This window comes from Sus scrofa, chromosome 7 (genome assembly GCF_054392235.1).
Source record: "Sus scrofa isolate SSC_HxYL_T2T_F1_AM1 chromosome 7, Sscrofa_HxYL_maternal_Yorkshire_Landrace_v2.0, whole genome shotgun sequence".
In the NCBI taxonomy this organism is placed as follows: domain Eukaryota; kingdom Metazoa; phylum Chordata; class Mammalia; order Artiodactyla; family Suidae; genus Sus; species Sus scrofa.
In genome coordinates this window covers 108,120,228-108,143,272 of record NC_139389.1, presented here as the reverse complement: position 1 = coordinate 108,143,272, position 23,045 = coordinate 108,120,228, and the positions used below count along the sequence as shown (strand labels likewise).

Genomic DNA, 23,045 nt, shown 5'->3' with positions numbered 1-23,045 from the left:
TCTTTCCTTCACTTCCCTTTCAGGAAGCGCTGAATAAGCTGCTGTTGAAGAAGCCCCTGCGGCCCCACAACCACCCCCTGGCAACTTATCACTACACAGGTGGGCTGGCAGGGTGGACCTGGGGCCGTGGGGGGACTCCTCAAGAGGCCGGCTTGGTGCCAAGTCACAGCCTGGGGTAGGGTAGGGGTGGGGAGGTGGCGGGTAAATAAGCCAGGAGCCAGAGTGAGGGAACGGGCACCAAAGCTGGGGTAGCTTTCAAGGGGCTTCCTGGACCTGCAGGGGAAGGGAGACGGCTGGGAGCAGGTGGGAGCCCATCCTGGCAAAAAAGCCCAAGGTGGGGGCATAAGGGGCAGGAACCCAGTGAGTGCCATATAGACTGGCACGGGGTGCCTGGAACTTAGACGACGCCTGGAGTGCCACACCCCATTCTGGCTGCTGTGCTTTTAAAAGGGACATTGACCAGGTGGCATAATCAGAGCCTTTGGCATCACCCCTTGCTGAGTGGTACATCCTGTCAGTGTCAGGCAGAGCACCCAGGGATCCTTGTGCATTGTCTCAGGCTGCGCCACAGCTGGTGAGGTGGCGTCTCTCATTAGTTCCCATTTCACAAGTGGGGAAAGTGAGGCGCAGGGGCTAAGCGACATGGCTAGTAAGTGGCCGAGGCAGAGCATGGAGCCCGCCCTGAGTGGCTGCAGAGCTGGCGGATGGATGACCTCGTCCTTTGCTGCTGGTCAGACTTGCCCCCGCAGGGCTCACAGTCCCGCCCCCCTCCCCACCCCGCCTCCCTCTCTGCCCTGCAGGCTCCGACCAGTGGAAGGCGGCGGAGAGGAAGCTGTTCAACAAGGGCATCGCCATCTACAAGAAGGATTTCTTCTTGGTGCAGAAGCTGGTGAGCTGGGGCTCAGCTGTAGGGGCGAGTGAGGGGCAGGAACTGGCTGCATGATCTGGGGGCTCCCTCTGCCAGTCGAGGGGCCCTGCAATTGCTTGTCAAGCCCTCTTAAAAAACCCGTCAATGGGGTTCCATTCGTGGCTCAGTGGTTAGTGAATCCAACTAGGAACCATGAGGTTGCGGGTTCGATCCCTGGCCTCGCTCAGTGGGTTAAGGATCCGGCGTTGCCATGAGCTGTGGTGTAGGTTGCAGACGTGGCTCTGATCCTGCATTGCTGTGGCTGTGACGTAGGCCGGCAGCTACAGCTCCAATTAGACCCCTAGCCTGGGAACCTCCATATGCCTCAGGAGCGGCCCTAGAAATGGCCAAAAAGACAAAAAAAAAATGATCAACACCGCTAAGTGGCTTCAGAGACATTTTTCTAAACAAAACCAGAAGGGAAATGATCAGGCCTTTGCCCCCTGCTTCTAGCCCCTTTCCCTCACCTCAGGGTAGTATGGCCCTGCTCTGAAGCCTCAATCCAGGGGCGGGGGGCGAGTGGGCTCCAGAACCAGTGGTGCCAAACTTAAAATAGTGACTTGCCTCAGGGAGAAGGAGAAGAGGAGGGGCAGTGAGCCATACCCGGGGCTGGAGTACTTGGAAAGCCACAATTAGTATCTGGGAGGAGCGGTCACCCTGAGATGAGGGGAACTGAGAGCTAGCAAGGGACTGGAACTGCCCTGGTGGACCTCTGCCCACTTCCTGTCGGACCCAGGGTTTCCTTCCAGTAACTCAGCTGATCGAGGAGAGGAACGTAGTTTTCCTAGAGTTCTCTTGTCCTCTCTGCATGTCCTTCTGGGAGAGTAGAGCCTTGCTCATCCAAGGACTTGCATCTTCCCACCAGCTCTGTCTCATGACACCTGGGCTGTGGGGAGAGTGAGCCGTGTGGACCGCTGAGGGAAAACAGCTTCCCAGAATGTGCTCCTTCCTCCTGGGATCGTAGCTTGTGCCAGGGACACCCCGGGCCCTGCACCAAGTGCTGATAAATTCTCCTATAAGGGCCCTGTTGTGATGACAGTTGTTTGCTAGCTCTCTGATTGGGCAAGATTGCCGGGAAGTGCATGCCTGTGAAGCTCACTGAGGCACCCCTAATGCCTTAATGAAAAGAGCAGACCATTAGTCAGGCAACCAGATGATCAGAGGGAATTGATAGTAAAAGTGTAAACAGGATCTAATTAATAAATTCATGACTTGGCCATTCCTGGGAGATGAATCATGTCTGTGTCCTGCTCACGCACAGAGGGCCCCCCGACCCCTTGGACCCTGTAGACAGGACCCCCCAGCTGCCAGTGGCAGCCCAGCAGTTGGCTGAGCAGTCTGGGAGACTGGGGGGAGCGGGGAGTCTGACAAAACAGCTCTGTGTGGGGGAAAGTCATCCAGAAATGAAGCCTAGTGGCTAAATGGATTTGTAAAATGAGAGGGCTCAGGTTTCAGAGCTTGGGATCATCTCATCTCAATCCACTCACCACACCAAGGACTCCAGACATAGCCATTTAGTGGCCGAGTTAGAAACAAGACTTGGCCTCCTGGAGTTCCCGCTTTGGTGCAGTATGTTAAGAACCTAACTGCAGCAGCTCGGGTCACTATGGAGGTAGGGGTTTGATCCCCTGCCCAGCCCAGTGGGTTAAAGGATCCGGTGGTGCCGTGGCGTAGGTTACAGCTATGGCTCAGATTCAGTCCCTGGCCTGGGAACTTCCGTATGCCGCAGGTGCGACCATAAAAAATAAAAATTAAAAAAAGACAGCCCCCTGCTTCCACTCTAGATTTTCCAGGGCTTTTGTGTTGGTCTCCCCTGAGTTCCTCCCCAGCATAGGACACCCTGACAATTCTCTGTCCTCATTTGTCCGTGGCCGCTCCCTGAAGAGGAATGAAATTGTTTGCCTGGACTGATGTGGAGAGGCTGTGTTGCCGGGTCTAGGCTGGCTTCAAATGTAGATGGTGCCCAGACTTTTTTCCCTTTCTTTTTATTTTGAAAAATCTCAAGCTTATAGAAAAATGGAAAGAATAGTAAAATGAACACTCAGATACCTCTCAGATTTACCAGCTGTTAACATTTGCCACATTTGCTGTCTTTCTGTGTCTATATAAACCCACACGCATATTCTCCTTCGGTTTTAATTAATCATTAAAAGTAAGTTACAGACCTCGTGACACTTGACCTGAATATTTCCTGAAACAAGGATATTCTTCTACAAAACCATAGCACCATTATCACACCCAAGAAATTTAAGTTGATACAATACTCTCTAATATGCGATCTGTATTCACATTTCCCCAATGGCTCCATGTTGCCCTTTTAAGCTTCTTAAAAAAATTAGTGCTGAAGCATTGGTTAATTGGTCAGTGGTCTGTGCAGAGCAGGTGTGGGAGACATGCTTGTATTTCCTGGGTTTATGGGGTTTAGTGTCTGCTAAAGTTAAGGGGGACATGCAGAGATAAGAAGGGCTGGCGTACCCCCAGGCAGGTGAGCTGAACCAGGATCTCTGACCCCAGTTTTGGCTTCAAACCAGATCCAGACCAAGACCGTGGCCCAGTGCGTGGAGTTCTACTACACCTACAAGAAGCAGGTGAAGATTGGCCGCAATGGGACTCTAACCTTCGGGGATGTGGATACAAGTGATGAAAAGTCGGCCCAGGAGGAGGTTGAAGTGGATATTAAGGTGACTCCCTTCCCAGCCTCAGCTGCTTAGGCTGAACTGGGAGCCTGAGGCCAAGCTCTCCTGGAGTTTCTGGAGGGCTGAGAGAAGAAGGCAGTGTCCCTGACAGCCCCAAGGAGCTGATGTCCTGGGCACTGGCCCTGAACCTTTGGGTTCGCCCTCTTTGTGCCAGTGTCATCAGAGTAGTACATTGTGTTGATGCAGAACTTTGGGGATATTTCACCAGCATCAGCTTATTGTCCCGTCAGAGCCGAGCTCTCACACTCTTACCCAAGCTTGAGGCCTTCCTGCATCACCCTTATGAATTCTGCTATATCCGCATCCTACCACCTGTTGTGATGACTGTATTTGTCATGTCCACACACCACCTGTGCTATTACTTAATATTTTTCTTTAAATCAACTCATTTTTTACTCAAAAAAGAAGCTTTTCATCACAGTCACAAATAGAAAACCAGTGCTGCTTGCCACTGGTAAAAATAAATATATATGGAAACCAAACAATGTTACTAAATTTTGGCTGGATACTGTTAGCCTCCAAGGCTCTGCAATGAAGCCTGACTTCTCCTTGTTAAGTCTAGAGAAGTATTAAAAGACATGTTAGGAGTTGCCATTGTGGCTTAGCGGGTTAAGCACTTGACTAGTATCCATGAGGTGCAGGTTTGATCCCTGGCCTCTGTGTAGGTTGCAGATGTGGCTCGGATCTCACATTGCTGTGGCTGTGGTTCAGGCTGGCAGCTGCAGCTTCAGTTCAACCCCTAGCCTGGGAACCTCCATATGCCACAGGTGTGGCCCTAGAAAAAGAAAGAAAGGAAAAAAAATGACGTATTAACACCAGCTTGAGACCCTGTCCTTGACATGATCAGGATTGGCAGAAAATTGAAAAGGAATGTTACTGAATTCTGTGTCCATGAATCCACCTAACATTACCTTGGGGGTCACAAGTCCACACTTGCTGACATGCTGCTCTAAGACAGGGTGTGATACAGTTCCCATTTTGCCGATGGGAAGGAAGTAGAGATAAAGAAAACGTTTCCCTCATGGCGCAGTGGAAATGAATCCAACTAGGAACCGTGAGGTTGGAGGTCGATCCCTGGCCTCGCTCAGTGGGTTAAGGATCCAGTGTTGCCATGAGCTGTGGTGTAGGTCACAGACACAGCTCGGATCCCGAATTGCTGTGGCTGTGGCGTAGGCCAGCGGCTACAGCTCCGATTTGACCCCTAGCCTGGGAGCCACCACATGCCCAGCAGGTGCGGCCCTAAAAAGAAAACGTTACAGAGATAGTTTAGAATGGAGTTCAAGGCTGCTGCCTGGCTCCACCAGACCACCCTGTCTAAGGATGTGCCTGTTGGACACTCCCAGAAGGACAGGTGGCCTGTGGGGAGGGACTGGCATGCTCCCTCCCTGCCCAGCTCCGTCTCAAGGGCTCAGTCTCGTCCTGAGAGTTTTTTGGCCTCAAGACTCCCTCTCCTCTTCCAGACAGGCTAGCCATGGAGGGTACAGAGTCCTAGCACAGAAGGCTGCACTAGGCCAGGCCAGGCAAGCAAGACCAGCAGGGGCTACTGAACCCTTGGATGGGTCAGAATTGGCGCAAATGGCTGTGTGACCGAGTTAGAGGCTCACCACCCTATTTTTGTCCCCGATAGACTTCCCAGAAGTTCCCAAGGGTGCCTCCTCCCAGAAGAGAGTCCCCAAGTGAAGAGAGGCTGGAGCCCAGGAAGGAAGTAAAAGAGACCAGGAAGGAGGGGGAGGAGGAGCTGCCAGAGACTCAGGAGAAGGGGGAGCAGGAAGAGGGGCGAGAGCGAAGCCGGCGGGCAGCGGCCGTCAAAGCCACGCAGACACTACAGGCCAATGAGTCGGTAAGTGTGACCTCCACTGCAGGAGCCCCGGGCCGGGAGGACAGCTGGAGCTGGGCCCGGGGGCTGTGGGAGGGCAGAGCGGGAACGTGGCGACGGTGATCATCATCATGGTAGGAAAGGTACCAAATACTTTATGTTACGAACTCATCTTATTCTCCTAACCCCACCTGGTAGGAATTGTCATTATTCCCATTTTACAGATGAGGAAATTAAGGCCTAAGACAAGACAGCTAGTAGGCAGCCTGACTCCAGAATCTGCTCCTAATTTTACACTACACTGCTTCTGTGTCTGAGATACAGAGGACAAAGTCTTTGTGAAAACCCATAAGGTGTGTGGGACATTGGGGGAGGATTCCTTAGAGCTCAGACAGTGCCCCTCCTAAGAAAGCTGGGTCCCAGACACGAATGTCTGAACCAGAGCCAGGACAATGGAAAGAGCAGTAATGGCCACCTGACACATGCGGTCTGCAAAGTGCTTTCCTTTTCTGTCCATCATCTCATTCATTCCTCACCATAATGCTGTAAAGTGTCAACCCCCACCTTGCACACGGAGGAAACTGGGTTCAGAGATGCTAAAGGGCTTGCCTGAGGTCCCACCCCAGGTCCTCCTAGTGCAGTGCTCTCTGCCCACCACATCACAGGCTAAGAAGCAAGACCTAACTGCCAGAGCAGTTCCTTATCAGAGAGAGGTTCCCCCAAGAAAGAGTAGGCATGAGAACAGTCTGTTGGGAAACTACCAGAGAGTCTTTGTTTAATTCGTGCTCTACCCTTAGGCTTGCAGGAAAACCCCTATGAACTGCACCTACACAGCTCTTTGCTCCCTTCTGATCCTTGGCTGTGCTCTTTCTCCAAGAGCTGTGCTCTGTGTGCACACTCCATTGAGTTCTGCTGAACTTGTATAAACACCTTCCTGTGCGGTTGACACAGTGCACATGCTTGTGACTTACAACGACCATTAGGGGCTCCCCTACCCAGGGCCCATGGTTCAAAACCCTGAGCAGCACCTCTCCAGGTCTGCACCAGGGATCCTGTGCTCTCTGGCACCTGCTTGGCATTTCCCATGGTGGCTCATGTCAGGAGCTAGCTGCCTGCACATCTATCCCTTTACACTGGAAGCTCTCTGACAGCAGGGGCTCCCACCATCTCTATTCCCAGCACCTGGCCCCTTACTCAGGTGTGAAGGTCATTTATGAAACAAAGTCATGTACAGATTGACTGAAAACATGAACACATGTCATTGACTAAGATACCAAGACCCCAATCGGATGCATCAAGGAGCCCTATAGCAGCCGGGGCTGTCCTGCACAATTCCAGCAGCTTTGTTCAAACAGACCTAGTCAAAGACTGAATAGGTTTCCAAAAAGGCAGTGAGTGGAGATTCTAGGGAAAGATTCTAGGGGACCATTTGGCAGGAGTGTATGATCCTTAAGAGCCTTTGGTTCGAGAAGATTCCAGAATTTGGAATCCTGCCTTCTCCAAGTGTCTCAACTCTCCTTGTTTGACCCTCTTCAGGCCAATGACATCCTCATCCTCCGAAGCCACGAGTCCAACGCCCCTGGGTCTGCGGGCTGCCAGGCCTCAGAGAAGCCCCGGGAGGGGCCGGGGAAGTCACGGAGGGCACTACCTTTCTCGGAGAAGAAGAAAAAACCGGAAACGTTTAATAAGACCCAGAATCAGGAGAACACTTTCCCTTGTAAAAAATGTGGCAGGTAAGAAGGCGGGCCCAGCCTCCCCTGGGACTTAGCTGGTTGGAAGCGGCTGGGAGTCATCCCAGCTTTTCCCTCGTCTCTGGATTGGTTCAGAGAGTTTCCAGGGCGGTGACGTTCCTTGGCAGCTTTTAGAAGAGGGTTTGATGGGGAGTCCCCTTCATGGCTCAGCGGTTAAGGAAGCCCCACTAGGGTCCAAGGATGCAGGTTGGATCCCTGGCCTCGCTCAGTGGGTTAAGGATCTGGCGTTCCCGTGAGCTGGTCGCAGACAGGGCTCGGATCCAGCCTTGCTGTGGCGCAGGCCGGCGGACTTGCCCCCTAGCCTGGGAACGCGTGCAGCCCTAAAAAGCACAAAGAAAAAAAGAGGGTTGACGGAGGTGAGTCTGGAGCGTGTCCTCCGCTTAGTGCTGGGCACATCCGGACAGGGCGGGGGGGGTGGGTTCCCGCCCCTCCCGCATCCTGCACCCCCCCCAGCACGCATGCGCGCCCCGGTCTGGCGGTCCCACGAGGCGGGGGCACCTCTCTCACCAGAGCCGCTCCTGCCTGCAGGGTCTTTTACAAGGTGAAGAGCCGCAGCGCGCACATGAAGAGCCATGCAGAGCAGGAGAAGAAGGCGGCTGCTCTGAGGCAGAAAGAGAAAGAGGCCGCGGCCGCTGCGGCCACCGTAGCCGCCGCCTCCCCCCACCAGCCAGCCCTGCGGGAAGAGAGCGGCGCGGGCGAGAGGGGCTGATGCCCGGCGCTCCGAGCCCTGTCCCAGCCTTGCCTGACGCCTGCCAGCACCGGGAGAGAGCGATCACCTGGACTTGTCTCTGCGAAACGAACATGACAATTAAATAAATGGCTCTTTTATTTATAAAGGCCCCGGGAGCAATGGAAAGGGCTGCGGGATCCAGTTCTTCTTGCATTTGGTCTGTCGGAAGTTGTCCTCGTGCTTTCCTGGGACTGGGAGAGTCCCTGCTCCCTGGGGCTGCCCCTCGGGAGGGGCTCCGGCGCTGCCACCGCTGCCTCTCACGTGGATCTCTGCTGAGCAGTCTCATCCCTCCCTCTTTCTTATCCGGCTCCCGTTGGTCACCGTGGAGAGCCAAGCACAAGCGCACCCCCTTTGCAGCATTAATTCCCCACGCCAGGGGACCTACACGGGCCCTGCCACATGCCCCGGAAAGAGGAACTCCTTGGAGGGAGTGTAGTGACCAGCTCTGAGAGAGAACTCAAGCCTGGCACGCGTGCCGTCTCTCGCATGACTGTCCAGGCCATACTGCGCCAGTGACTGTCCTGAGAGAGGCCACCTCCTCCCTGGGAAGGAGTCTGCCAGAATGGGTGCAGGGAGAGAGACCAGGACTGGTACCTATCCCTTTGCTGCTTGCTAGCAGCCTGCTGGGGCTGGAAAGTTTTCTCACATCTTTGGGGAAGGGGCCGGTGTTTCTTTGCAAGCGCTCCGCCTCCTTGAGGAGAAGGGACTGTGCGGAGGATGGACGCTGCAGGGTTGCTACGGGGCTGGGCCTGAGGGAGCTGTTGAGAGGTTTTGGCTCTTCCTGCTCCCCACCTTTTTGCCACATGCCTTTGGGCCCCGGAGGCTGCTAAGGGAGCTTAGCGTAGACCCAGCCCGCTCCTCCTTGGTGCAAGATCCCTGCCTGCCTCAGTCTTGCCCTTGGCAGCTGCCACCTAACCCCACCCCACCTTGTCTAGTGCCGAAATCCACAGCCCAGCCCTCAGTCCTGCATGCTGGAGATTTCTGGATCCTTCCCTGGGAGGGGGAGGTCTCCTAGCCAGATTGGACAGGAGCCTTCATTCCTTGACTTGTGTCATTTGGGAGCTATTTATTTATTCTTACTATTTAATTTTTAACATCCTCTCAGGGACCAGGGGCTTCCTTCTTTCCAGAGGCCCAAGTGCATTTATCCCAAAATAAGGCACCTTCTTGGCACCCACCCCCGACCCCCAGTCCCAAGACCCTGAAGTCCCTCGCCTTGTTGCTCTGGAAATTTTGCCAATAGGAATGATAGTAGCACTGAAAGATGGTGGAAAGTTGGAAGGTGTCACAAAGCCACACAGACTAGGAGGATCAAGGGAGAGCAAAGGCAGTTCTTGTTGCTACCTCTTCAGCAGACTGTCAAGTTGCCTGAGGGGACTGGCTGGAAGCCAGAATTCTGGTTTTGTTTCTGGCTTGAAGAAGCCATATTTGGCATCTCGCCACTGAAGTGAAGGGGCTGGAGGTTTCTGGAGGCCCCTTCACTTGCCAGTCCTACAGGAAGACTGAGTTACTTTCCTGGTCTCGTTATTCTCCTTTAGCTGCGTAAAAGCAGTTCTGGGTGCATGCAAGTATATGACAGGTTAGGAAGGAGCCAAGAAATATTCATTCTGATCCGCCAATGAGATAGCCTAAAGGCATCAATGTTGGTAGCTGGGAGTGGGGAGGGAGTTTTGTTTCTAAACTATGCACTGTCAGGTCTTTTTTCGCATTCACTTATGTATTCATATGGTTATACAGCAGGAGCCCCGGTACTGGAGTAACAAAATTCTTTCCCTTCCCCAGTTCCTGATGGCTACCTAGGGACCTCCAGCTTCCCATTAGTTTCTTCCTTAGGCTTCTATAAACTCAGTGGCCCAAGATTGCAAAAATCTGACATACTTTGCAAAAATAAGAGGGTAGCAAATTTAGGCTCTCTTCTAAATCACTTGTGTAATATGAGTGCCTTTGCAGCTTCTCCCCAAAGTGCTACTTACGTTTCCCAAGGTTTTTTCTATTTGAATTATGTTTCGTTTCAGGCCTCTTTTTTGGACATGTGGCAACAGAAACCTCCTTTGTCTAGAGTGATTCTCCTCTTCTAAGCCCAGAGAGACCAGACCAGGTGAATGTAGGTGGAAAAGATCAAGATGGTACCTCTCTGTATTAACCCCGACTGACACCATGTTTTGAAAGGGTTTACGATCCAGGATGGATTCATATTTAGAATGTAATGCGAAAGGTAAACTGTTTAGAGGGCAGATGCAATTGTGGCAAGTGACCTGCCAATAAAGTAGGTGCAGCCATAGAAGCTGGCATAGGCTTACCCTTTATGGTGCTTTCTCCCTGTGAACATATCAGGCTCGTGTTGTTTTTTTCTTTTTTCTTTTCTGTTCAGAGCTGTTTGCTTTAAGAAGTTAAGTGAAAACACCTTCAGCTTTATAATGTCCTCTGTACACCACCTTACATACCCATCTCGCAGCCTCCAGCTACACTCAGCTAAGGGCATGAGATTAACCTAGTGCCTGTGTTCTAGACCATTTCTGAGGTCTCTTAGCCACCCAAGGAGACAGGGCTTCGACACTGTCCTCCATGCCTTCAGCAACCCCTGTCACAGCTAAGGTACACACCTATCCCTTTGGCTACTCCACTTCCACCCCTGGCACAGAGGTCGTGTGCTGCTTATGTCTAAAGGGATCCCCTATATTTAACTGCCTCAATGACCTAACCTCTTTCTTCTCATGTGCCAGATGTTAAGATGAAGGAGGAATACAACACATACACAAGCCTCAGCTGTTTAAATATGTTTTTACCGGGGCTCAGTTTTCTCAGATGGTATTTATTACCAGTGGCAAGCCTAACTCCTTAGGTTTACAGGAAGTATGCATATTTTTATAAAACAATTGTATGTCCTCCCCATATTTTGCTGTATTAATATTTGCCTCTAACTAACAATTTGCAGCTGTTTCACCTTTTCCTCATTTGTCTCTTAGTCAAAGGCCTTGTTGGAGGGGACAGAGCACAGGAACAGCCTTGATAGTCTGTAATTATTGTACAAATATTTTAATAGCATATAAATAAGTATATTCCTTTTATTTTGAAAAAATCAGACACTGCCTTTTGTGTGTTTGCTGCCTGTGGCACCCTTTTTTAAAAGACTGTTACATATTAAAATAGTGTACATATATATAAATATTACCTCTTTTGCTGTACAGTTGTGATAGACCAGACGGAAGATTTTATTTTTTGTGTGCTTTTTATAAAAAAAAAAATTAACACACTAAAGAAAATCTTGCTGATGTGATTGTAATGTACCTATGTAACTTATTTACTTTTGAATGTTCTTCTGTATCTTTAAACCTTTTATTAAATAAGGTTTTAAAAATTCAGAGTTGATTGCTGTGTCCTTTGGGGGAAAGATTTATTATCTCACCATCTGGGATTGTAAGTGTGCCTTGGTTTGCTTCCAAAGGATACTTGACATTTTTGAACCATAAGGCCTGTTTTATCCATGATGCCAGGGCAGGGGAAATAACACATTAGTGTTTGCCGGGTTACTATTCATAGAGATCTAGATCTTTTTACAACATTTTAGACAAGAAGAAGTCTCAACTCACTGGGATAAAATTTAGAGGGTGCAGAGTGCAGTCAGGTGGTACAGGGTATTATACAGCATTGCCTCTGAACGAGCGACGCGAGTAGACAAGTCTTTCTTGACGGCCGGATATCATCTTAAATCCACTCCAGAATTATATTATCTTTTAAACACAGTGCTTTGTTAAGAAAAAAAAAAATCTGGAAAATGCGAAAAAGGAAATGCGCGGTAAAGGAAATTAACGCCCGCGGCCCCGAGCTGCCACCATGGCAACCATTCGCCCCTGCAGGCCGCTAGAGCTCCGGCGTCTCGCGTCGGTGGTTGCCGTGGCTACGGTCGCGCGGGCAGGGCCGCGGGGGGCGGGGCGAGGCGGGTCGAAGGCCGGCCCCGCCCTCCACTGCGGCAGTAAAGGCTAGGCTGGCTGCGGGTGGGACCGAGGTACAACTGTGCAGCTCCAGCCCACCTCGGCCCGCGGTCGCCTGCGTGCGGGGCTGCCGCGGCCTGCCTGCGACTGCGCCTGCGCCTCCTCTAGCCTGGCTTCCGCGTCTTTCCTGCGCCTCTGCTGCCTGTGTTCTTGGTCCTTGGCGTCCTCGCCGCCCAGAGGGATACGTTTGCCCACGAAGAAGCTCTCTCGGGTTGGCCTCGCTGCCGCCGCTGTCTTTCCCTTAGGACAGTCTTTCCCTCCGGGGGCGGTACTAGTTCTTGTCTGCGGAGAAGCGGCTCCTAGCTCGTCTGAGGCGTGCTCCGCTCTGGCAACGAAAGCTTGCACCCTCTGGGAGCAGCAGCGAGTGCCTGGCGCCCAGGCTGCGAAGAGGCGGCCACGTCCCGCGATCAAGCCCTGCGGCTCCTGCTTTCGCCGCCCGCCTTTTTTCCTCGCCTCTGCGCTCCGACGCGACACCTTCCTGTAAGTGGAGGACCCGGCCTGCGGATCCCGACCGGAGACACAAGATGGCGATGGCCATGTGACTGAGCATCCCCGAGGCTTCGTTCCGAGAACGCGGAGGCCTGGCTTTGAGGGGCAGCGAAAAGAGGAGAGCAGGACACTGGTGTCGTTTGTTAAACGTGATTGACTCCCTCGGGCATATGGGGGGAGGTGGCGGTGGGAGCGTCTGCTATTGTCTTCAGTTTTAGAGCACAGGGAGCCACAGTCTAATTGTATTTGTAGAATTGGGGCCCTTGATAGTTGGGAAAATGGCGATGACACTGCTGGAAGATTGGTGTAGGGGGATGGATGTGAACTCCCAGAGAGCCCTTCTGGTCTGGGGGATCCCTGTGAACTGTGATGAGACCGAAATCGAAGAGACCTTTCAAGCTGCGATGCCCCAGGTGCCCTATCGAGTGCTTGGGAGAATGTTCTGGAGGGAAGAGAATGCCAAAGCAGCCTTGTTAGAGCTCACTGGTGCTGTCGATTATGCTGCGATCCCCAGGGAGATGCCAGGTAAAGGAGGGGTCTGGAAAGTAGTCTTTAAGCCCCCCACTTCCGATGCTGAATTTTTAGAAAGGTTGCACCTCTTCCTAGCAAGAGAGGGGTGGACCGTGCAAGATGTTGCCCGTGTCCTTGGGTTTCAGAACCCCACTCCGGCCCCAGGCCCCGAAATGCCGGCAGAGATGCTAAACTATATTTTGGATAATGTTATTCAGCCTCTGGTTGAGTCCATATGGTACAAGAAGCTGACGTTGTTCTCGGGAAGGGACATTCCGGGGCCAGGGGAGGAGGCATTTGATCCCTGGCTGGAGCACACTAATGAGGTCATAGAGGAGTGGCAGGTGCCTGATGTAGAAAAGAGGCGGCGGTTGATGGAGAGCCTTAGAGGCCCTGCCGCTGATGTCATCCGCATCCTCAAGACCAACAACCCTGCGATTACCACCGCTGAATGCCTGAAGGCGCTGGAGCAGGTGTTTGGGAGCGTCGAGAGCTCTAGGGATGCGCAGGTGAGATTTCTGAACACATACCAGAACCCGGGAGAAAAATTATCTGCTTATGTGATTCGTCTGGAGCCTCTGCTGCAGAAGGTGGTTGAGAAGGGGGCCATAGATAAAGATAACGTGAACCAGGCCCGCCTGGAGCAGGTCATTGCCGGGGCCAATCACAGCGGAGCCATCCGAAGGCAGTTGTGGCTGACCGGGGCTGCTGAAGGGCCGGCCCCCAACCTCTTCCAGTTGCTGGTGCAGATCCGCGAGGAGGAGGCCAAGGAAGAGGAGGAGGAGGCTGAGGCCGCCCTCCTGCAGTTAGGCCTGGAGGGGCACTTCTGAGTCCCAGGAAAGGGGGCGTTAGTTCAGACCTAGATCACGGCTGCTTTCATTGTCTCTGTGATGTCTTACAGGTGTGTCTCCTGCTAGTAAAGACTAAGCGGTGTTTTTTGTTTTTGGGCGGGAGTCCGGCCTGGGTATTCATGTGTCATTAGCACAATCGTGCAGGGGAGCACCAGATCTGCTGCAGCGCTCGTGGGTCATGCTAGCTACAATGCCAGGGAAAGGCTTGGACGTGAGTCCTCATTGCAAGCTATCATCATGGCACCATCATCGGTTGTGAAAAATGTGGTCTCGTGACTCTTCCCATCAAGGTAATTAAATATGAAATTGCATGTTCAGATGTATAATGAGTGCAGGGCCTGGATACCAAAAGAACTGTTCAGTAAAAAATGTCAACTGTTTACTCTTAACTGTGGTGAATAGTTTTTGTGTCTACCGTAAATTGTTCCTGGTTTATATTAATGGAAAGAAATGTGAATAAGGTATTATTCAGCTTTACAGTGCAGATTTCTTACTGTACATCTTTAAAGATCTAGATCAGTTTAATTGAAAAGTGTTCTGAGACTACAAAATGGGGTGTTAGAACGATACTGCGCTTACAGGGCTGTGTAAATCAAGTTTTCACTGTGTAAGATGCAGATATAAAATGCATGGGGAGGTTAATAGGAACCAGTTACAGCATCTATTCCCCCATTTCAAATCTTTGTCATTGAAGAGTAGTTTACCATGTTCATGCTGATTCTAAATGTTTTAAATTCGAAGTTATCAAATACATGTATATTAATAAAAATATTTTTTAAATTCTCTTATTTTTCTGCAACATATAAAAATTTTCAGTGTAATTAAGCTCTGTATCTTCATTTTTTCAGGAAGATTTCCCCCATCACTAAAAAAATCCCCCAAACCTTAATTATTTTACTTTAAGCTTTATATCATACTAAGTTTAAATTGCAGTACTTTTTAATATATTCAATTTCTGCATATTTTCTACAAATGTTAGAAGGCAAAATAGTGAATATTAACTTATTATAAAATGTTATAACATCCTGAAATAGGGTTCAGGAAGTTATCTAGCAATGCTTTTTCCTCCCCTTTCAAATTCTTTTTCAGCTAAAAATGTTTCACAGGAATAATAACTCATTATATCTGCATAAAATTGTTTCAGTTTTTCAGCAGCCATTTTATATCAAGAGTTTAAAAAGGGACATATGGCTCAATAGCATGTTTATTTGGTTGTAAAGAGATTCAGTGACTGAAGATGTTCATCTTTTGAAATTCTAGTAAATCCAGAAGTGATTAAATGAACATAAGTGTTCAGTGGGGGTTTTCCCCTAGTGACAAGGCTTTAAATTTATAGTCAGCCTTTGCAACAATCGTAAAGTAAAACATTTATTTATACAGGCTAATATTGGTATATGTGCCAAGAGATTTTTCTTGCACACGTGTGTGTCCTCACTTCCCATATCTGTACCTCCCTTTCTCCTCTCAACACACGCATCTCTACAGCTTTGACCTGCACAACAGATAATGCAGATCTTCGCATATCCTCGCCACTCCCCCCCTTCCCCCCTCATTTCCACAGGAATGGCTCTGGGTACACTTTCCTCTCCTCTCACAGTCTTACCTTCACACATTCACTCCCATCATAAACATACTCTCTCCTCCCACACACATATACACACATTACACTCAGAGCAAAAACAAATGATGGCTTCTTTTTTTTTCACCCAGTAAATCATGGGCGTCCTTCTATGTGTACATAGGGATGGACCTTCTTTTTATGGCTGCTGAGCTGATTGCATATTAGGAGGGACGACCATCACTTAGGATTCTTTTATTATATATAATAGTGTATAGCTACATGCACATATTTAATGCAATACCATATACACAGAAAACAATGTCAGGATTCCTGATGTTTACCTTCTATAAAACAAAGAAAAATAATGTGCTGTTTATGATCTGAATTAAGGTTTTCTCTTTATAGGCTCAAATTTAAATCTTTGTGCTTTTTAAAGGAGGACAGCAGAAGAAACAGCCTCATAGCCAAAGAATTGTGGACGAAAGAAGTAGAAACTGCACTATAGTCTCATTCTGTGACCAAAATTACATTTGACTGAATGTGTGCTGGGAAAATGTGTAATATTATTGCTACTGTTGAGTTCTTGCCGTTTCTTGCGTATCATAAAAGGACTGGCCAATGTCAGGTTACTCCAGACCACAAATCAAAGGCCTATCAGCCAGCCTTTTACCTCGTACACTCCTGGAAGTGAGGAGAGGACTAGGAATGGCCATGTGCAGTAGTAACTTGCTATCCCTGGAAGTGCCCTTTCCAGGATCCTAGTCATTTGAGATGGTGCCCAGAGAACTTCTGGGGAAGACTTAGAAACCTGAGAGAGGAGACTATCATTGTAGTAAACCACTGAAAAAAAAGTTTAGCATAAAGAAATGAGGGAGTTCTTGTAGTGGCTCAGTGTAAACAAATCCGACTAGTAACCATGAGGTTGTGGGTTCGATTCCTGGCCTCGCTCAGTGGGTTAAGCATCCAGCTGTGGTGTAGGTCACAGACACAGCTCAGATCTTGCATTGCCATGGTTGTGGCGTAGGCTGGCAGCTGTAGTTCTGATTTGATCCCTAGCCTGGGAACTTCCATATGCCATGAGTGCAGCCCTAAAAAAGCAAAAAAAAGAGAAATGAGTCAATACCCCCCCCAACCCTTTTTACACACACAAGCTGTGTGGAATGTTATCCAAAGGCTGAATTTCTTCGGAAGTGAATATCATTGGAAGTTTACGTGGTTGGTTTATATTAGCTAAAATTAATGGACATGTAACCAAAAAAGATACAAACTAATTATTTTTTATAAAATAACACAGTTTATTACTATTTTAAAACAAATCTGACAAAATAACACTCAGAAACTCAACATTTCTAAATAAGTTAACACAATAAGTTTAGTCATAAAGTCATGCTACAAAAATCCTGCATATAAAAGATTATTACCAAAGTATTAATAGATGTTAAAATGTTCTTCAGAATGGAGTTGGTGCTGGAAGCCAGACATTCTGGAATGATGCTCATGATCATGACTGACAGCCTGGGAGACATAGCCGGCTATGTGTATATTCTCTACAGCTACCAACTCACCAGTCTTTCGACAGGATTGATCCCTCTAGGCAATAGCACCTCAGAGGCAGGAACCCTGCTGATCAGAGGCAAAGAACTTCCCACTCTTGTAACATTAGCCAAACTAGCCAACATCTACATTAATTTTTTAAAATCTAGATGTAGGAAAGATAACTCACAAAGTTTCTATTCTGAGTAGGAGAATTCTACCTGACACATCTGCTAGAGGGGATGACGTGATGTGGCAGACATGGAAGACGGCACCACGGACGGAAACATGGAAATCGTGACTCTGATTATGTCAAGAGACAACTACTGCTCAGGTGGGCTTAGAACGAGCAAAGATGAGGTTTGATTGGCCAATATCCACAGGCAGGCTAGGTATTTCACCATCTGCCCTTTGAGAGTACTTTCCACCAACATCCAGTTCATTTTAAAGTGCAAATCTACTGAAAAATAGTTTACTCTCCCCCACCCCCTTGTTAAATTTGCTAGGTCATCATTTGGTTGGCTAGTTCCCCTGTAACCTGCCCAATATGGGAAAGTAATTAGAATTCTCGTATGACTTCTCCAAGTGTCTAGTGAAAATTTCTCTTAGGTCTGAAAAAGGTAAGATTCCGTCTAGTTTTTTCCTTTCAGTTTTCTTTCTTTGCAGTAACTGGTAAACTTTGCAATAACTTTATAAAAAGGCAAGCATAGAGATATAGATGTGGGATTTCTAAAAGTTCAGTGATTTTTTTTAAAAAGCATACCCTTAATTTTTTTATTGCACTTATTTTATAGTTTAAAAAATTTCATGCTCAAGTGAAGATAAAGGAACATGGTCAAGTTAGCTGTATGAGAAGTTCCAACTCTGCTACACTGAATCTTGTTTCATATTTAATTCTTTACAGACACATTAAGCAGCCCAAATAAAATGTGTGTCAGAGGAACTAATTTCTGGTAAAGAATAACTTTCAGTTTAGCAGTTAGTTTTCTCCCTTTACCAGTACTTATAAATGTTAAGGTCCTGGTGAACTGACAGACTGCAGTTAGACTAACGACTCATGATTGATATTCTGACACTTCTCAGTTTTTTTAAGGTAATGGTTAATTCCAGCCTTTCAAGGCCCTATACTTTTTCCTTTTAGTCCTAAGAAAAATCCAGGTGGAAGTCCTGGGTCATATAAATTACCACCTTCAACTCTACTTACACATCACCAACTCTGAGAGTAAGTCAACAGTTGATTTATTTCTTACTCTTCCTTATTCTACTTCAGACCACTGGTAAGAGGTATCAGAAGAAGCATTTATTCAAGTCAAAATTCCTCTTTCTACACAGGTACCACATTTCTGCCTTACACCACCTCTATTTGTAGAACAGGTCCAGTACCCATACCAAAGTTACTGCCTAGTTACCATGACCAGACATTCTTCTGATCACATTCAAAGTCAGTGTCTACAGCAGCTACTTTCATATATGATTACCAAATTTTACACAATATTTTTCTGTATTTTGTGATGCTACAGTCTGCAAACTTTGTGCATTATTGGATAAGGAATGAGTACATTAAATAGACATTTAAAAGAATGATGATCCATTTTCTAAAGTACACTCAAAATGTTAGAGACAAAGCAACATCTATCAAAGTTGGACTCTGTTGATAGTAAGAGAGAGGTAGGTTAATAATTACTGTCCTCAGATAAGCAAGAATGCTAAACAATCAAAGCTGAGATACTGCTGAAAAACATAAATTGAACCTTCCAGCCCTGAGTTTCTAATGTTATGTGAAAATTATTAAAATAAGCACTACAAAAGGAAACACTTGTGACCATTTCTTTCCATCCATGATTATTAAATACTCCATCTTCTCTTAAATAACAACTCAGGTAGCACACGGCTGCAGAGTGAAAATAAATGGACCCTGGACAAAAGGAATGTCGCTATAAAGCACTGGTATTAACCAGGAGCGAATTTGTTCCTACCCTTCTGCCCCAGAGGAGATATGGCAATATCTGAAAATACTCCTGGTTGTCACGACTTGGGAGCGGGTTCTACTGGCATCTAGTGTGTAAAACCTAGAGGTGCTGCTACACATCCTATATGACACAGGACAGCCCCCCACTACATTATCCAGCTGAGAATATTAATAATGCCAAGGCTGAGAAACTCTGGTTTAAAGGAACAAACTCCTATTAACAGAGAACATAAAAGCCTTTCAAGCCCTGACTAGGTAATAACAGCCATAAGCTTAGAGTTAAGGAACACGGGAAAGTTGAATTCCTTGGTAGGCTAAAATAACATTTCCTATGAAAAATAATGTACTGACTCCATTATTACAAGAGTAGAAGAAACGGAATGATCCACTAGAATGGCATAATGCTTTAAAAAGGGAGCACAGAGAGAACCCATTCCAAGCAGGTCAAATAGCTAATCCGAGAAGCATAAACCAAAGGCATTTAATATCAGCTAAATTTGCAGCAATAAAGGACAATTTAAAGAATGATTCAAGAGAACATTCTGAACTTTTTCATCTACCTCATCTTCCATTTTCTAGTCAGTGGATTTTGACTTTAGTTCCAAGAAAAGGATATACAGAAGTCATTCAAATATTTGTTGAATAGAACGGAGTTATAAATTTTGTGGGAAATGGACACAGAAAAGCACCTTACACTTCTCTGAGAACTACCAGTGACTAAAAGACATTAAGAAACAAGTAGAAACAGAAAATTAGTTTCTATATACAGAATTCAGAAAAACCAAACACCAATACTGTAAGCCATTTTATAAATAAATTTAGTATGAAGTCATTCACTATTATATTCACTTCCAGAGTAACTTCTAGAAAGTACATCCATACATAGCAATATGGCTTCAAGCTTACCTACTAGATGAAGTGCAAAGGACAATAAAAGAAGATCATCTTCCCTCTTGGTTAAAACAAGGGACTTAAACATCACCAAGGGAACTTCTCATTGCCTATGGTTCACAAAAGAAATACCCAAAGGCTTTGAATGTATAAGACAGTAAAGATTTCTTCCTATCAGATGATAAGGAAGAGCTAAAAGCTAAAAAACTGTTAGACTTTTATTTATCACTGATTGTCAAAGCGGTGGTCCCTTTTGATCAGAGTAACTCGGAGAAAAATCACATAATTTCTACTTAAATGATAGCTGAAAACATCTGAAAGCCAGGACTACTTATTCAAACACCTTTAAAGAACAACTCTCCCCTCTAGACTGATTTATACAAGGAAATGGGAAAATAAGAATCAGCAGTCTCTGGTTGAGGGACATTAGGCACACTTTGGCAGAGGGCCTCTGACTTTTGCAGTCTATCACTGATTTGGCCATGGCCTGCTATGGACTACACATCCAGTTCCCGACTACCATATCTCACATTTTCCAAAAACCATTTTTTTCTTATAAATTCTAAGCTTGGCATCCAACTATCGCTCTGCAATTTTGAGGTTAAATCACCTGCAATGCTTTACAGAGAGGCAATCCTCAAAATACTGCCGTTTGCCTAGGATTCCATAATGAAACATTCCTTTTCCCTCTAAAACCATTTATATAATGCATTTAAAGAGCTATTTTAACTTAGAATTTCTCTAAAAATATAATATTAAATTTCACTTATTGAAAGATACCAAATCCAGTCTTTAAGTGCTACACCCCTATAACAATCACTTCTCCCACATGAGGGACCCAACAGACCCAAGTTATTAGGGCAAATTTTTAAAACTATGAATGGCCAATATTTCAGCTAGGAATCCAAATATAACTACTGCTTATATATATTTCTTTATATAACATATAAGGAACTATAAACCAAAAAGTGTGCCTAAAATCAGGTCCACATGTGTAATAAGGCCAAAGTATTAGTTAAAGGAGTGATCATGACAGTCATTTTAACCACTGACCTGGGTCACAGAATGACCGGATGACTGTGCACAGGACTTGAGTGGCCATGCAGGTAAACACCAGCTAAATTCCAGTTGACAATGCACATACTTTTGGAACAACACATAATTAAATATAACATAGGCTATAAGGCCTCCAAGATACTCATTTTTCCATTTTTCACTATAGCTTTTCCATTGGACTTTGGAGTCTTGATTCTAGGGCTGCTGCTATATTTCTAAGAGGAACTCTTACCAAACCAAAGGTATGACACATTTGTGCTTCAGTGTTATAAAGAGATGGACCTTTAGGAAAGAGTCTACAGACTTAAAAGTTAAGTATATATTTTTAAATGCCTGACCTAAAAAAAAAAAACCTAAGCAAAGAATAAAGAACCACATTTGTTCCTTTGTTGTTAAAAATGACTGGTCTATAAAGGTTTCAGTAGATGGGGCCACAGCAGTACGGAATGGAGACTGAAGACAAAAAGTGAAAATTTGTAGTTTCTAAAAAGAGAACTAGGAGTTCCCACATGGCTCAGTGGTTAATGAACCCAAGTAGCATCCATGAGGACGTGGGTTTGATCCCTGGCCTCACTCAGTGGGTTAAGGATCTGGTGTTGCCATGAGCTGAGGTGCAGGTCGCAAACACGGCTCGGATCCCATGTTGCTGTGACCCTGGCATAGGCCAGTGGCTACAGCTCCGATTTGACCCCTAGCCTGGGAACCTCCATATGCTGCAGGTGCAGCCCTAAAAAGACAATTTAAAAAAAAAAAAAAGAACTAGAATATATAAAGTTGGTGTAACCGTTTTGGGGGAGAAACACTGAATAGGTTAAGAGAAAAAAAGGTAGTAATGAGAGATTGGTTTTATCTTAAGAATCATTTGCCCCACACAGAATCTTTAAAATAGACCACTATATAAAACTTATCTATTGTTCTTATGACATTTAAATAAGTTAACACAAAGTGGAAAAAGTAGTATTAGTTATCTTCTTCCTCATCTTCTTTAATTACTGGGGTACCTAAAATAAAAAAGAAAATTATTTCTGGTCATTTTCAACAGATTATTAAATTCTAAATGAAAATATTTTTCTATTAACCTGAGGAGCTCTGAGATGCTGTGAAGTATGCTGTAATAAAGATAATAACATAAAATAATCTTTTTAATTTCCAAATATCCAAAAAGCCTCTCAGGAGAATTCTCAAATGAATTAGTAAAAGTAATTATAAATATTCAGCTCCCAAATTCAGAGTTGCAAATTAAAACACCTTTAGGTACTAGGTAGAAAGATAAAGGCCTATAAACACTAAAAACTTTGTATGTAAAATATAGAGGAGTTCCCTGGTGGCTCAGTGGGTTAAGGGCCTGGTGTTGTCACTGCTGTGGTGCGGGTTCAAGCCCGGGGCCTTGAGCAGATATGACCAAAAAAACCAAACAAGCACAAAGAAATGTTCATTTTTCACAATAAAATATTCAATCTTAGTACTGTCAGAATTTGAATCTTTATGTTACTCTTCCAAATATTAAGCACTGGGAGGAAATGGTGTGGGGGGGGATAACAAAAGCACAGAAAACAAAATACATCTGCAGGCTCTCACTGGGCCAAGAACCACCCATTTCCAAACTCTCACATTTGAAATGTGCCCACAATCTGACCCTAGTCAACTATTCAGGCAGACACCCTCCACTCCACATAAACTAGTCAACTCACAGTCTCCCAAACTTGTGCTGCAAACTCCTACTTCTGGACTCTTGGTTAACAAAGTTCCTCCACTTTGGAATGCCCTCCCCAACACCCCTTCCATCTAGGCCCTACCTTTAATTAAGAACCAACTCCAGTGCCTCTTCCTATATGATGATTCTTTATGGCAATGAGCAGGGCTTTACCTCTCTGCACTTGCCACAGCATGTTTGTGGTGGTGGGGGAAAGAGTGAATGGTTCATTGAAATATACATAAAAAGCACACAAATTATACATGTACAGATTGATAAATGCACACAAAGTGAACACATCTGGTAACTCTTAGATGGAAAATGAAACAAGCCCTGAGAGGACAAAAAGTCAGCATAACCCAGCTGAATCCAGACTTGCAGACTCCTTCTTATTGAACAGGCCCATGTAACGGACTGAGTTCCCTAGAATAAAGATAGCCCCAAGGCCACAGACTACATGACTCAACAAAACGACCCCTGTCTATAAAAACCCAAGCACTACCCTGCAGGGGGAACCTGAGCCTTGCTTTCTCAAAGCTCCTGACCACTCCGTAGGTCAATAAACCCTGCTTGCAATCTCAGTGCTCCAGCCTCTGCCTC

The 23,045-nt window shown here is 46.5% G+C and overlaps 3 protein-coding genes across 10 annotated transcripts in view; 2 read left to right on the top strand and 1 right to left on the bottom strand.

Annotated features, from left to right (window-relative positions):
• The window catches only part of MIDEAS (mitotic deacetylase associated SANT domain protein), a 72,038-nt gene extending 60,776 nt beyond the window's left edge, over positions 1–11,262 (top strand). For 2 of the 8 annotated variants that reach the window (XM_084969687.1, XM_084969688.1), the window contains exons 8-13: positions 24–99; positions 801–889; positions 3,439–3,495; positions 5,231–5,443; positions 6,956–7,152; positions 7,699–11,262. In XM_084969687.1, coding sequence (XP_084825813.1) covers positions 24–99; positions 801–889; positions 3,439–3,495; positions 5,231–5,443; positions 6,956–7,152; positions 7,699–7,879 — 813 coding nt within the window. In that variant the 3' untranslated portion in view covers positions 7,880–11,262. Of the gene's footprint in view, positions 1–23; positions 100–800; positions 890–1,123; positions 3,589–5,230; positions 5,444–6,955; positions 7,153–7,698 lie in introns of those variants that run through there. The other 6 variants (XM_021099496.2, XM_084969686.1, XR_014811102.1 and 3 more) reach the window with 4 other exon arrangements.
• Positions 11,263–11,872: 610 nt separating this feature from the next.
• On the top strand, positions 11,873–14,525 carry PNMA1 (PNMA family member 1). The gene has a single exon (XM_021099497.2). The coding sequence runs from the start codon at positions 12,660–12,662 to the stop codon at positions 13,719–13,721; it is 1,062 nt and encodes a 353-aa protein (XP_020955156.1). The 5' UTR covers positions 11,873–12,659; the 3' UTR covers positions 13,722–14,525.
• A 2,052-nt stretch (positions 14,526–16,577) lies between these two features.
• Positions 16,578–23,045, bottom strand: part of DNAL1 (dynein axonemal light chain 1) — a 55,603-nt gene continuing 49,135 nt past the window's right edge. Inside the window, exon 11 of the mRNA XM_001926259.6 lies at positions 16,578–21,753. Within this exon, the coding sequence (XP_001926294.3) occupies positions 21,713–21,753 (41 nt within the window). The 3' untranslated portion in view covers positions 16,578–21,712. The remainder of the gene's footprint in view (positions 21,754–23,045) is intronic.